The sequence below is a fragment of the Crocodylus siamensis genome, chromosome 5, assembly GCF_052110815.1.
Source record: "Crocodylus siamensis isolate JL-2025a chromosome 5, ASM5211081v1, whole genome shotgun sequence".
Classification (NCBI taxonomy): domain Eukaryota; kingdom Metazoa; phylum Chordata; order Crocodylia; family Crocodylidae; genus Crocodylus; species Crocodylus siamensis.
Window position 1 is genome coordinate 76,912,583 of NC_143399.1, and position 15,923 is coordinate 76,928,505.

At 42.3% G+C, this 15,923-nt stretch overlaps 1 protein-coding gene across 5 annotated transcripts in view; it reads right to left on the reverse strand.

Annotated features, from left to right (window-relative positions):
• The window catches only part of PLEKHG4B (pleckstrin homology and RhoGEF domain containing G4B), a 233,603-nt gene that overhangs the window by 142,679 nt on the left and 75,001 nt on the right, over positions 1–15,923 (reverse strand). For 4 of the 5 annotated variants that reach the window (XM_090049223.1, XM_090049225.1, XM_090049224.1 and 1 more), the window contains exon 1: positions 6,801–7,055. The exons of the other annotated variant lie outside the window; for it this stretch is intronic. In XM_090049223.1, coding sequence (XP_089905349.1) covers positions 6,801–6,857 — 57 coding nt within the window. In that variant the 5' untranslated portion in view covers positions 6,858–7,055. Of the gene's footprint in view, positions 1–6,800; positions 7,056–15,923 lie in introns of those variants that run through there. 5 annotated transcript variants of the gene reach the window in all.

Below are 15,923 nucleotides of genomic sequence, written 5' to 3' on the forward strand. Positions count from 1 at the left end.
CATGGAGGGGGAGAAGGCTCATGGAAAAGAGTCACAGCCATCCCTGAAGTTTGGGATACTGCTCCCACACCCTCCTTTGCAAAATACTGAATCTAACCCTGAAGCTCTGCCAAAAGATCTCTCATCTGAGAATATGAAGAAAGAATCAGCAGTGTGCCCTCACTTCCAAAGTCAGAAAACATACAAGCTATCTCAGCAAAGTCTGCCAAACCTGTTGAGCTCATGAAACATACTTGACTGGACAAAAGCAAAGCCAGGTATTGGAGGATGTGTGGGGGGTGAAAGAAGAGAGCTTCCCAGGTTCAGGCCAGGGGAAGGAAAAGAAACAGGAGCGAAGAAAAGGACAGAGAGAGAAGGAAGAGACTTCAAAAGGTTTGAAGGAGCACCCAGATCCTCAGAGTTCATTAAAAAATAGAACATCTAAGTTTGCTCCTAACTCTGTTACTTCCAGGAAATGAAAATGGTGGCATAACTGAGAAGGAGGCTGACTCCAGCACACAGATCAAATGTGCAAAGCAGACTGTTGTGGCTGGGTTATACTGCCAAAAAAAGGAGAGGATGAATGACCCTAAGGTGCCAAAAAAAAAGAGTCACCTCAGCCAGCTTTTGCTTTTAAAGGAAACACCTGGATATAATGACTATTGCTTCAGTCTCTGTGATGAACAATACAATCCTAAATAAGATAATGAAAACTGCTTTTAAATATTAAATTTGCCATCATCAACAGTTAAATTTTTCCTCATTTCAGACTTAAAATGGTGACGCTTAGATTATGATTTAACAAGTATTGAATTCTTCATCTTACCAGAAAATTCAAGATTAAAAGATATTTAAGTGGGCATCTGATAGCTTATTTATCAAGATACTATCCAACTTTATTCCTTATTTATTGCCTCTTATTTACTCCTGTTATTCAGAAAAAAAACCTATGCTTTTCAAGGCTACTATCATAGGAGAACATAAGATGTTGTTCAATTCAGAGGGTGAGAGATTGTTATAAATCTGTTCCTCCTGATTCTTTCAGTTTACAGATAAGCCAAGTTTGAATACTGATTCTCTCTCAGTTACTCCAGCTCTGATCATTCAATTGGGTTTAGCTGGAATTTGCCATGTTCTGGCTGGTATTAAATGCTGTGACCTGACAAAAAGAGGTGCTGTTTAACCACTAAAGAGATCCAACTAAATTTCAACAAGTGGTCCAAGACCCTCCCCTCCCCTCTTACCTGCTATTACACACAGTTCAGCTGAATCAGTATCTTTAATTAGTTTTATGCAAGGAATTCAAATAGACACAAGAAAGACAAATCTTAGACTTTTTTTTAAATGCACTAACAAACTACAAGCCCAAAAACACACACAGGAAGAAAAACACATAGTTTTACTCCAGATTGCCACTCTTAGTTAGCTTGATAAGCCAACCATAAAAAGTAAATTGAAGCATGCCATTAAGGTCTGCTTATCTGTGCTAGTTCAGATGAAGCCAATTCCAAAAGTTAGGACCTCTCAGAAAGAATTAACTGTTATATTTTTTTCTGAAAAATAATCACCCTTAAATGAGGGAACTTGAGTTGTCTTTCCAAAACATGCAAGGGTGCACAGTATGAACAACCTGGAACCAAGTTGTCAAAGTGGTTCTACCCACATTAAATATTTTGAACAAGCAATGATGGATGCTCACTTTTTTTCCTTGCAATTTCCAAATCTAATCTGAGTCCGAGTCTGCCAAATAAGAGCAGATTTTGCATTGTGAACGTGTCTCCTTCAGGAACGAGACTGAGACTATCATAACTTCGTTTTGCATAGGAAAATCGATGATTGGATAGTAGCAGGTGAGAGTCCAAGAAGCAAATCAGAAAGACCCCAAATCCCTTTCCAATTCCCCAGACTAGCTCTTGCTGCGACAGGCTTTAACTCTCATTGTAGGGATTAAGAACTGAAGGGAAACAGATGAATGACACCACTCTGTAAATCAGATCAGTGAAAATCCTTATGAAATATCCTATGAAATATCCATGTAACTCCAGCTTGTCAGAAATGTTCTATCGTAACTTTGTTTTTATCTAAGCTATCATGAAAAATACAGAAAGCCCACCGGAAAAAAAAAGGATAGTCTACATGTTGAATCAGCCCATTTTGGCTGAAATGCCCTGAAATGATGCATCAAAGCATTCTCTCTGATTACTGTCAATTGTATAGAAGACCCCAGAAATCTTTCTGGGTTTTTTTGCCTTTTTCTGGGGGAGGGAGGAGGAAGGGCATGACTAACTGTGAGCGAGTGTGTCTGAAGGAGACCCTTTTCTGCATCTTCCTCCTCCGCCTCTAGTCCACAGCCCAGCTGAACTGCCCAGTATTAAAGAGCCAGCAAAGTCAGCAATCCCCTTTGCATAGTCTGTATTGTCTCCATGGAGAACTTTGGGGCCAGGTGTGGTCAGAGGATCCATGGCAGTCCCTTACATTACAATTAAGAAGGACAAAGAGAACACCACAGGGGGCCCTCGCCCTATGCCTCGCCTCTTTGCAGATCTTGTGGTCACTGCTAAATTTCTCTATTTTAGGATTAACATAAGTTAAAGAGGCCATACAGGGCCTTTCCTCTGTCCCCATAATTTGATTAGTCTGAAACTGGGTCAGAGTAAACTTCTACGTGTTGTCTACTGTAGCTTCAAAAAAAAGGGGGGGGGAAATAGTGTATATATGCAAATACACAAAAAAGGAAATGTATTGCTACGGTTTTTCTAGTCCATTACTGAAAATACTAAAAAACAATTCATATGAGTATAAACTACAAGTGTAGTCTGATACATGTATGGCTAGTTTTACTTGCAGCTAATACTACCAAATATCTGAAGAGCTTAAAGGATTTTAATGGCAATTTTCTTTCTAATGCCCTCAGCCAGCCAATGCTAAATGAAAATTCCTTCTTTTGCAAAACCAGCACTACATCAATGGCTTTAACATCTAATGCAGTTCAGTAAAGAAGCAAAATAAAGGTTAAAAAGTCAGACTCTCTTTCGCCAAGGCAGCTTGTTTCCTGGAGGGATAATAATGGTCTTTGTAAGATCAAATGTTTTGAAATCCTTTATAATTCAAGAATTCTTCCATGAGAAAAAAAAGTATATTCTATTGAGAACTTTTCCATGTGAACCCACAAAGTGCTTTTTATCTGGACAGTTCAAACTCAAGATGATTAAAGCTTGAGTAAAATTTACCAGGTCTGCCACACTTTACAGAACTCATTAAGCCTCACAATGCTCCCGGCAGGCCTTACATGCTGTGTAAAGATAAGGGAATTGAGGCCCACAAAGTGATTTGCCAAGGGTCACAGGTCCCACATAATTTAGGTGATGATGCCCTAAAACATGTGTTTGTACTCATTTGGGTGACTACTGAAAACTGAGAAATCTGTGGTTGGTAGGCAGTAGTTATGGTGTAAAACCAGATTAAGTGGCCAGATTACAGCCAGATTAAGTGGCCAGATTACAGCCATTCCTGGATAGGCAGGTACTGGGGATGGAAAAGATGGTTTAAAGTAGGTGTGGGCAAAGTCTGGCCCACAAGCCAAATCTGGCCAGCAGTGGACTCCATTTCCCAGCAGCCCCTGCCCACATGGCTGGGGTTGGTCTCCATGGAAACCCCAGCCACAGCTGTGCTGTGATAGCCCAAGGCTGGGGTTGCCATGAAGACTGGCCCCAGCCACACTGGCAGGGCACCTGGCAGGGCAGGGGGCTGCTTCAGAGCCGCTGGGATCTTGCGGCGGGGCAGCCTGGGCCAGGGCAGAGCCACAATGCTGTGCAGGCAGTGGATCACGGCTCTGCCCCGGCTCGGGACAGCACTGTCACTGCTGCAAGAAGCCAGGGCAGTGCTGCAATCTGCAGCCTGCATTATCTGGGTAGAGGTGTGCAGGCGTGGATCGCAGCTCTTCTCTGGCCGCAGACCAAACTGCCCCTGCCACAAGATCCCAGCAGCTCTGGAGCACCCCCTGCCCTGCTGCACCACATGCCCTGCCAGCGCGGCTGGAACCTGTATCCATGGCAACCCAACCTTGAGCTATCACAGCGCAGCTACTGCTGGGGTTTCCCTGGAGACTGGCCCTAGCCATGCAGGCAAGGGCTGCTGGGAAATGGAAGTCAGGCTGCTGGCTGGATCCACTATTTTGCCCACCCTTGGTTTAAATAGTGCTCCTCTCCTGTGGCAGAACTACTCACCACCACACTCTTTCCCTTCCCTGGATAGAGGCAGGCTTCTTGAAAGAGATGCCAACAATTTACAAAGCAGACAGGGAGAGACCCGGTGCTGAATAAGAGCCTACATCCTTCCACTTTAGCCAGCCAATCCAGCCCAGTGCAGGGAAACTGAAGTTGTGGTCATTCCAAGAGTCAAATGCGGTGCTCTTTAAGACGGAATAAAATCTGAAGCAATTCCATCTACCTCTGTGTCACTGCAGATTTTCATTATTGAAACAGAGAGCTGTTTCCCTGTGCTTGTTGGTGAACTGAGCCTCTCACACACACAACTTTTCCAGGAGCAGCTACCAGTAAAGCACATTTCAGCACTGTCCCCACTGGGGGCTGTGGCAGACAGCCTAAATTTATCTCAAGGATTAATCACAATGCTGTGGCAATTTTTGCTGGCAATAAAATTATTTGTGAACCTTTAAAACGGACACAGCAGCTTGATCTTGAGATCATACTTTCCAAAGGAAAAGTCCCCTGAGTCAAAAGACATACAAACAGTTCAATTTCTGTTTTGTTTTAGAAACAATACATCTTGGGTATATTAAAACTTACTCAAAATCTATGTTCAGCCCTTTAAAAAAATATTCAGGGCACATATTTTGAACATTTAATTGACCTTTTTATCACACCATATACATAAGTATGTGAAACATCTTAAGAGATCTTGTCTATTTAAGAGAATTGTATTGCTACCAGTAGCTGTCTCAAGAAACAGAAATACATCAAAGTTAAGTATTTAAGAGGCAAAATGAGAAGTATGTAGCGTTGCTGTCCTTTGCCTGACCTACTTAGTTTTACTGTTAAGGGATATCAAAGGTTAGTTTTACTTACTGGTAAAGAGGAAGCTAAAAAGAAACTACGTAACAAAACCTTATCACACTTACAAACATCAACTGAGAACAAAACATGATATCAAGAGGGCTGCAGCGCACTCGGTAACAGGAACAGCGTTTTGCCCACAGACTGGTGAAAATGCAAAGTCAAATGAGATGTTAGTAACTTTGGCTTGTATTGCCTGGAATTCTTGAAGCTCAACAAGAAATGAAGCAATCAGTGGGTACTTTGGGAGAAAAAATGAATATTAACTGTTGTGTCACGCACAGAAGATGCAGAAACAATTTTGAACAAGGCACTTACAGACTAAAACCACTGGACCGTAAATCTCTACTCCTAGAGCATTTCTTAACATGGGTGACAACAAAGACAGACATGTCAAGCTGACTAAATGTTATCTTCTCCATTGTGTACCTGACTGAGGTCACAGCTGCTGAACTTTTCTGTGACCTTTTGGAAACATTCCACTATGCTTTCAAATCCTGATTTATTGAACATTTGCTGGTGTTAAAAAAAATAAGAGTAAGCGATTCAAGTAATTTGAAGACTTTTTTGTTCAAGTAGTGCTAAATTCTGTGAATAGGTTTGCTGGGCTAAATGGTTAGCTCTATAGCTTAAAAAGTAATATCCAGGTATAAATAAACATTTATTGCAATAATTGCACTGAAATGTAATCTTACTATACATAGTGTAAACTGATCTTGAAATGCTTCAGTACTAAATATATAAACCTATAATTGAATATGCTCACAGATGCAAATATGCTAACCTGCATTTTAAAGTTCCCTTTTATAACACAATTTTTGTACCAGAAAGCAGTGGCTCTTTTCAAAATATCCATTTAACATATTAGCTTGTTTGACACACCTGCTTTATAATTTTCAAACTCATACACTCATTGTTCCCCTATGTGCAACTGCAAATGTTTTAATACTCTTTTATTCTGAATTAGATCTATCCAAAACTACCACTAATAATGATTTAAATGATCCTTGAGTAAGACAGTATTACAAACAGAAAGTTCCTCATAAGAATCAGTAAAAAAAAGAGTTGAAATTTAAACACATTTTACAAAGGATATAAACAACAACACAGCTTCTCTGTTACTTTTATCTAACATTGAAAAAGACTGTCCTGTTTTACAGAGCCATGCCCCTGCCCATAGCCCAACACACATTCCTACATGTAAGACACTGCCTGTATTCTTAAGGCAACAAATTCCATTTCTCCCACACTGAGAGCCTATTTCCCAGTTGTTTTAGCCAATTTTGAGCTAAGGATCAAACGATCATTGAGTTAGCATATGAAACCGGCTGAAAATACAGCTGTATTTTTAACAGAGGAGAATATACCACACTGTACCAGCCTGAGGGCACTATGCATTATAAAAAAATGCAAAACTCTAAAACTCTTGGTTCAGAGATTATACCTTTTATTAAACCAACTACAAAATTGCAAAATATTATCTTTATGCATTATAAGGCACTTATCCAGGTGCTTAATCCTTCATATTCCAAAAATGATTTTGAAAGATTTGTCTATGCTAAGCTGATGGAAGTAAAACCCAAGTTGTAAGAACCTAAGAAGCTGTCAAAGTGTTGTCTGGATATCTTAATTACTTTGCCAAAATAATAAACCTCTCGGTAGCATTAATAAGCACTGCGCACTGCTACAATCTTTTTCTGGCTATCTACCCTGTTGCTATTCTGTCTGCTTCTGTGTCCGACCTACCTTTATGCTCAGATAATGATCACCTCTTGTCTTTGGAGCGGGAGCTCGGTGATACATGCTGACACTTCCTCTGTGCTGATTTCAATGCAAAAAATGATTCCATAAAATCCACTTTGTCAAGACAATGCAAACTGTGCTGCAGTCCACGCCACCCCAATCACTTCATTTGACATTTTTTCCTAGCTTTCCGTCCCTTCTTTGCATGGGATTTTACACACAGCGAATGCTCTTGGGAAACATTCTTCCCTCCCAGTTACCTACTTGTCAGACCGTGAGAACGGAGAGCGCCCCTTGCAAACAGTGCACTGCAAACTCCCTCTGCTTTATTATGCATGCTGATGTAACTTCCTCCACCAGCCCAGGAGAGAGAGCCTCCCTCCAAAAAGCACAAGACAATAAGCTGCTCTCAGTACCCTGCAGAGAGCTAAAGCATCCTCCTCCTTCCCTTTTCATATTTAAAATAAAAACACTCAGCTTCAAGCCGAAATTGCAAATCATCTCCCATATGAAAGGGCAACTTCTCCACCAGCCAACCCCAAAAGCACTTAGCAGCCAATTTGTAAGTTAACTTATTCAGTCAGAAGGAATCAGAACTCCTGGCTGAGATGATATTTTTATTAGACCAACCAGATATTTGCAAAAACAATTCTTTATTTGCAAGCTTTCAGGCACAGGCACCCTTCTTCAGGCATAGGAAAGAGCAAAGATTGAAAAAGTTTTCCTAGGTAGAAATCAGTGTTGCCAACTCTCATGATTTTTGGCTTTGTTCTTCAAGTCGACGCTTTGGGAATGTGAAAAACATAGCTCTTTCTTTCTTTATATATATATGAATGAAAGAGCTACATTTTTCACATTCCCAAAGCGTTGACTTGAAGAACAATGCCAAAAATCATGAGAGCTGGCAATACTGAGAAATGAAAATTCATATTTCACAGGACAGCTGAAGGTGTAGTAAAATCTCCTGTTTGGAACAGTTCATTTTATGCAGATTAGGCTCAGAGAAAAGTTGAAACAGTCATTTTACCTCAAAGTTATCTGGTGGCAAGCAGGATGTAAAATTATATTTCCTTCTGGTTATGATGTTTCAGATTTCACAGAAGAGTAGAAAGATGGAATACTCTTTTGGGCAGGAACCAGATTTTATTGCAAAGAGATTAGCAATACAAGGTGATGCCATCCTCCTGTGTCTGAGGAGGTCAGGCAACCAATAAGCAACATTTTTTTCCTACTTTCTGAAATGTGGGTTATTTTTCTTGTTGTGTTTCCTTTGCATTACAATGGCTTTGGGATGAAGGGTAGATCTTGATGCTTATGAAAAAAAAGTAAGCTCACACCTGAATGAGGTGGAGCCTTTCACCTGCAGCAGTTCTAACCTTTAGGAAATATAAACTGTCTAGGGATTAAACATTTGCTAGAGTGCTCAAAGTTTTTACTAGCTGGGTGTGTCAAAATGCCATTGAACAGGTAATCTTTAGAACCATGCACCAACTTTATGCAATACTATATTTACACAAACAGTTAAATATCAGAGAAGAGACCAGGGTCTTTGGGTAGATGTGAAATCTTTTATTAGACCAACTAAATAGCTGGAAAAAGTGTTCTTTGCAAGCTTTTGGGCACAAACACCTATGGCTGAAGAAGGGTGTTTGTGCCCGAAAGCTTGCAAAGAACACTTTTTCCGACTATTTAGTTGGTCTAATAAAAGATATCACATCTGCGCAAAGAACCTTGTCTGCCTACATCCTTAGACCAACACTGCTGCAACCAACAACCCTAAGGGAAGACACCACTCATTTTTTTCTCTCTAAGAAGCAGCATAATCAACAACCCGTACCCTTGCAGAAAAAGATGTGAACACTAGTATCTCCAATTGCCCCTCTATAGTCTCTTGTCAAGTTTCCCATTTAGGTTGTAAGTAGCTTGCTATTGTCAAAACAGCCATCATCCATGCAGCCAATATGATAATAGCTTTGAATACAGAACAAAAGCCACTACATATTTATGCCACCCACTTCAGTTCCCTCAGAATTACCAGCTGCTTTCTGAGGTTGGGGAAGCAAATATCCTTTTCTCTAGACTCCCGGCCAGTTTGGTAACTGGGAACAATTTAAGTCCATGCAGACCAGTGTAGGGATGGTTCCCAGATGTATGAACTACACCAGAGAAAGCTAAGTAGGAGGTAGGACCCTAACCCTATCCTCCTCAGAAAATTCAGGCATGTGCTCATGTGGAGGGGAAGCTGTTTGCCCCACTTGAAGGGAATAGCAGGAGCAGTCTACCAACTGCATCCAGCAAATTTCCTCCTGGATCTCACCCTGAAGGGGTGGGGGAAGAAGGTGAAACTGTCCCTGCCCCCAACACTGGCTAATGTTTCACTGGTGGTACATCTGCTTGTTGTGACTGCACACTGTGTGTCAATTTGCCTTGATAATGCACCTGTGCAAGCACCTGGGGAAGCAGTTTGACCACGCTGTATAAATCAACCCTGGGCAAGGCTCCATATGGAATACGTCATCATCTGAGATCAGATGTCAGGCAAATACATTTTACAGAACACACAACTGACAAGTATTAAAAAGGCGTTGCTGTTACTGCTTTCCTTTTGTTGCTATGTAAGCCACCTGTCCTTTTCAAGTTACTCTAGTGTAATTTATATAAATGAGTTAGACATGGCAAAGGAAAACGCTTTGCTAAATGGGACTGAAAGTGTTTACACTGTAACAGTCATGAGCTGCTGAACTCCTGTGACTCCACATAGCATGTAAGGAATTTAGGGAAGACTGGAACAACCAACCCTAAATTCCTACAAAAATCAATTTTACAGCATTTTACAAGTACCTCTTACAAAAGTGGCACTAAATCTGCACTGGCTGACTTATGGTACAACAAAGAGAGGTGCAATACATATGAAACAAGTAAGAGCAACTGTGGACCCTGACAGTGTAGAAAAGGAAATTAATCTTTGAAGGCCAGACAGTACTGTGTTTTACTGGAAAAATGGGGAAAAAAGGAGAAATTTTATGATGCATAGAAATGTTAGGAAAATTAGGAAATTCAGATATAATCCGTTTCAAGGAGACAGAGTCCTGGTCCTCATGGAAAAGAATCATACTGATTAAATTAGAAAAAAGTGATTAAACTGGTAAAATTCTATTGTAAGACCACTTAAAATTTGGTATTGGGTGCCTCTACACATTCATTAATGCACCATAATTATGGTGTATTAAGTTTAGTACCTGTAATTAAAAGTATTACCTTAATGCACCATAATCAGCACTACTGAGCATTAGCACCAGAGCACACTTTTTTGGTGACACTAATGCACATTAGACTAATTCTATTGCGCATCAGTATGGGTTTTGCTGATGCACACTAATGCACAGTAAAATTAGTCTACTTCACTTGAAGCATCACATGTAGATGGACCCACTAACTTCTAAAATTTAGCTCAAGTCAAAAAGGAACTAAGTCAAATCAACACAGTTTTCACCTATGGACAGAGCTTCAAACTATAAACTTTTGGGGAGTGTAATAGGGCAGTTGGTTATTTTGAGGGGGAACAGTCAGCAGGGTTAAGACAGCCCAACTTCAGGGCATTTAGATAGGCAAGGAGAGTCCTGGTAGGAGCTTCAAAAGCTCCCAGAGGAGGAAGCAGAAGGGGAGGAAGCAAATCAGGAATGTAACTGCTTGCTGCTACAAGAAGAGAGTCAGGCTGCTATGCAAGAAGCCGGAGCCAAAGGACTCCTCCTCAAGTATCCAGGTCAGGGTAGAAGGGTTTTTTGTTTTGTTTATTTATTTGTTGGTCCGTTTCTTGCCTAAAGACTATATAGGGTAAACTTGTATACTTAGTACTAAATCTGTGGAATGTTAAGTAGTATTAAAGTTAGACCATGGTGCAAGCAGTCTCATATTAAAGTTTAGTACTGTTTTTTCTTTTCTGCATAGCTCAGACTTGCCACTAGAAGGCTGGTGAGCAGAAACATGGCTAGGAGCCAGGATACCTGGCCTCTCTTTCTGCTCTTTTTGGGGAGAGGGGGAGTGATACTGGGAGCAGTGCATCCTGGAATGCTGGAGGACTGCAAATTGCTTGTTTCATCTCTGTGGAACAGACTAAAGGTACTGTAATATGAGCTGGGTAGCATGGCCCAGAATTAACCTGTGCCTGAAGTGACATAACTCTGAGATGCTCAGAGATGACTTAGCTAGGGTTACCATATTTCCAGTTCCAAAAAAGAGGGCCCCTGTCCAGAGAGTGGGGGGGGGGGGCATTTCTAACTGTTACAGTAAATAACAAATGTTAGTGCCTCAGAAATTTAATGAGAAACAAAAATAAATGTAAAGAAATTTTAAAATGTACATTTTTGCATACTGTCAGTCCTCTCCTGTGCTTCTTCTGGTCATGCTCATGAGTACTTCTCTATAGCGTGTATCTTTCTTAGCAATTGCCAATTGTTCATCAAGTAGCCATGCAAATAGGGTTAGCATATTTCCAGCTGCAAACTGTCTGAAAAAAACTTGAATTCACTGATTTAAAAAAGCTGAACCTGCATTTTTCCATGATTACATTGAAACACCATGTTGATAATTTAACACAAGGTTTTATTAATTTATTTAAAATTTTTAAGCAATTTGGAAGCCTACCAGTGCCTCAATCGTTACAATAAAATAGATTCTAAATGCCTACATTTTTTCCTTTTTTTTTTTTTTTTAAAACCAGAAAATCAAAGCCCCACCCCCCGGCCTACTTTGCTCAACTGGATGTGTGTGGGTCCAGCTGCTGCTGTGTCCCCACCCTGCTACTTTGTAGCACTGAGCTACCCTGAGCAATATACCAGTGCCCTGCCCATTGCAGTGCCCCTCAGTCCCAATTCAAATTCCCCACTCCCCTTTGGGCTCTGCTGGCGCCCCTCAGTTGCCACCCACAGCCCCCTGCCCACCCCCCCCAACCCTGCCATGCCCCTCAGTCCCAATTCCCCAGCTCCCCCCTCTGGGCTCTGCCAGTGCCCTTCCCCCCAGCTTCCCCTGTGTCATCCGGGCTGGACTGAGTGCGGAGGCTGTAGGAGTGGTTCTGGCTCCTGTGGCAAGTCCAACCACCGTGTGGCCTGGAGACTGGGGAAGAAGATGCCTATGCACCCTCTACCCTGGGCAGCATGTCCCAGACAGCTTGGCTACACAGCTCCCTGCCACCCCCTCATTCCAGCCCCCATGCCCTACCACTGCAGCTGCAGCCCCAGCATCCCACCACACCCCTGCCCCAGTCTCAGGACCCCAAACTGTCCAAAACCTCCACCTTCCAGCTTATCTGTATCCAGGTGCTTGGCTGGGGCAGCTCCCATACCCTGCCTGGATGTGCAGACAAACATGGTGACCCCTGCCCCCTTTTGCTGAAGTGGTACTGTCTCTTCCATGTTTTTCTGCAATAAACTGAAAACTCAGGTCCTGAACTCAGCTCCCAATCACACACACTACCTACTGGCGGCCATGCTGAAAATAGACTGAGGGAGGAAATCCCAGACATTTTGCCTGCATTTAAGAACCCCGCCCAGACGCAGCACAGGGGACCAAAAAAGAGGACAAGTCCAGGAAAACCCTATAGTAACCCTAATAGCATGAGTTAACAAGCCTTATTGTGTTCTAAGTACCTACTTATAAGTGTATGTACTAAAATATGTTATACTAGGTGTTTGACTTTTCACATCTGACAGTAGCTCCCAACCTTTCTTTGCTGTAACCCTAAATCCGGGTCATGACCCCCGCCCCCACCCCCGACTCACCCATGCCCGACGGTGCCAACAGAGCGTGGGCCGGGATCGAAGGGGGCAGTGACAGTGAGAGCCATGCGGACTGTGCACCGGGAAAGCCCTGCAGGTGGGAGGGGAGGAGGGAGGGTGGACCCCCCACAACCCTGATTCGGGTTGTGCCGCAAGGTTGGGAGCCACTGGTGTATGTTTTGGTTTTTTTCTGGTTCTGAGGTGGCAACCCTCCCCTCCCAAAAGGAGCATTTCCAGGGGGCAAAGGGAGGGACTTCTGGTGACAAAGATCAGGGTGTTAGGGGGCAGGGCAACTGTCAAGTGGCAGAGCTACCCATGCGGCCCTCAACAGCTCACCAAATCTCATTAAGCAACCCTCCAGCCAAAATAATTGCCCGCCCCTGCACTAGACCAACTGCCTGCTCAAGGCAGGATCGTCTGTATCTGAACCATCCTATACAAGTGTTTGTCTAACCTATTCTTAAAACTGCATGAACAACCTTCTGGCACAACTACCAGGCACAGTGCCCAGAAACATCAAAAAGCATCTCCACTATTTTTATAAATAAATCTTAGCCGTGAAATGACACTTTAAAAATGCATTTGACATTTAGTGGCAGTCTCTCAAGTAAAAAAATAGAACCAGATGCCCTTCCCCCATCACAACTATTTCACATTCAAAATGTACAACTGAACTCTTTTTTAAATTGAAAAAAGAAATGCTCATTGGGAAGCGATACGCTGCATACCATTTTCTGTCCAGGCACACAGTTACATAAAAATAAGCTGCGAATCCCAGAAACGCAGTGTAGCTTTTATACTTGAAAACACTAGGTGAGGATGTTGCAGGAGGACCTTTAAGTTTGGTGAATTCTTATTATTTAAAAAAAGAAATTGCTCCAAGGCCTATCTGATTTGCACAGGACTTGGAAATATAGTTTGAGAACAGTTCTGTGTTGAGATAGCTGCCTTTTGCTGTCCCTATAAAATACATTGGTCTTCAGCTTGATTAGACAGTCACTGTTCGCACATAAGTAATGGATGATTCCCTGTTTGCAGTCTATCTGTACTTGGAAGAGGCTGCTAGGGGGATTGCTACCAAAGCCATTCAGCATGCCATTTGCAACAAGAATACCCCTCTATGCCTCATTGCAGCGTCCCACGCAGAAACAGGTTTCTGGTTAGGACACAGGCAAAAGGGTGTATCCTCATACCCATGCTCTCTCTCAAAACACCTTTCAACTAAAGAGAAAGTTACTGGGTTGAAAACCAGGAAATGTCTTGACTAACAAGTGTTGATGATTTTCTCCCCCTTGTTACCCTTCTTAGTGAGCAAGGATTTGTACCCCACTGTGAAGGGTACCTGGATTGGGAGCCATCCAGAAGGACTTTGTGGGATTTAGGGTGTCAGAAAAATAATGAATAAAAAAGTTTATATCCTACTGAATGCCCCTCGCTAGGCAGGATATGCAGCCTATCCTATAATTTAAAAGTTAATTCACTGAAAACAACCCCCTTGTAACTCACCATTTACATGACAGGTTTTGAGCTCATAAAAGGAAACTAAACAAAAATCTCAGATGTATAACCCCCACACGCAGGTAGATCACATAACTGCTTTAGAAAGCACTTAAATTAAAACATATTTACTCACATACACATTATGAAGAAAGACTTTTCAATTGTACTAATATAATAAAAGTTCTGCCTACAAATTGGTAAAAGAACAACATGAGCTGGGTAAAACCATTTCATCTTGAGACCATAAGGGTTATTCAACAAAGTCAATAAGAAAGATAGCTCTTTGGAGATACCAAGGTAACTTTGGAAAGGTATGGGCATGAATAAAACAAACAGAAATCAACAGGGCAGGTACAGTGTTCCAGCTAACTTTTCCTATTCTTTCAATTTTTTGTATTATTATTTAGTTACCCTTCATGCAACTTACAGCTGTCACAAAGATGAGTAAAGTTTACACAGCTGGGCACTTGTTTTACCTTCCTCCTGGCTGTCATCTCTAAATTATCTAACTTTACAACAGAATGAAACCTAGATGGAGTCACTTTGGACAGTTTTTGTTAGGACTGTAGGTTAATCTCCCCAGCAGTCAGCTGTCATTAGCATAATTTTATCATTAACAACCTATACACAATTCCTTATTATTAAACACACGTATTACTTTCTCTTAATGTACAACGTACTAATTCACCTTTACCATATATTTCACTAGTGCCATTAGTGTCTTCAACATTAACTCTAAAAAACCCAGATCCCTCCAAAAGCCTCAGCCATATGTCCTTTCAATGCGGACACAATTTAACATGCTTGTTTATTTAATGCTGAAGTTGTTTTGTTACTTCTCAAAGGTATTCACCAAAATCTGAGGTCTTCTGTTCAGCCACATAACAGTTAAAACAGATAGTTGGTCATGTAAATTACTTGCACCGCCCTACTCCTTTACAGTATGTCAGTGGGACACTACATTTTGCTTGTAAGTACTAGTGCCCCGTAACGGATGAAACATATTACGTCTCTCTCACAGGACCCAAACCTACATACACCTAGCTCCAAGTGCTTTCAGGGTCAGGATCATAATCAGTATTTCAATCTCCAGCATGGTGATTGTCAGTGAGGGTGCCGCAGTACCCAGGGTTGCCATAAGATCCTTTTAAGGATGCCATAGGGTAACATGCAATATTAGTGCTGTTACGTGTGCAAATACCTACACACGATTCACAAGATAAACCCAGAGAGTGTGTCCACACATACAGGCACATGTGCTTGCAGCAGATCAATCAGCAGTGGCACAAATTTGTGCCTCAACATACATGCCTGAACATACACTTTGGTGTGTGGCAAATTGTGCCACTTGAGGCAAACTGACCCTGCCCAGCTCCTCCTGGATCTTCAGCCAGGGGGAGCTAGATGCAGGCCAGCACCTGTACTGGCCCCAGCAGTAGAAAAAGCTGCCTTGGTAAGTAGCTCAGGGAGTCTGAGGCCCAGCCAGTTGGTATCTGGGGACACTAGCCCCTTGGGCCAGCTGTACTGCAGCACTACTAACCTAGAATGGTCCCTGCACCCTCTATCCACTGCAGCAGTCTGGCAGTGGGAGCTGCTGGTTGGCTGTGACCTGCTGCCATCTGTGACAGCATCTTACACCTGCGGCCCCATGACTGCACACCTGCCAGGCCCAAGTGGGGACTGCATGGCCACCTGGGCTGTGGTATGAGCACTGCAGCAGAGCCTCCTGCACCTCTGACCCAGCTGTCAGTAGGCTATGGCTGCACAGTTGGCCTTCATGAAGCACTGCTGTCATGTCTTTTGGTGTCCCCGCCCTGCTGTCTGGGCATCTATCGCCAGGAAGATGTGCTTG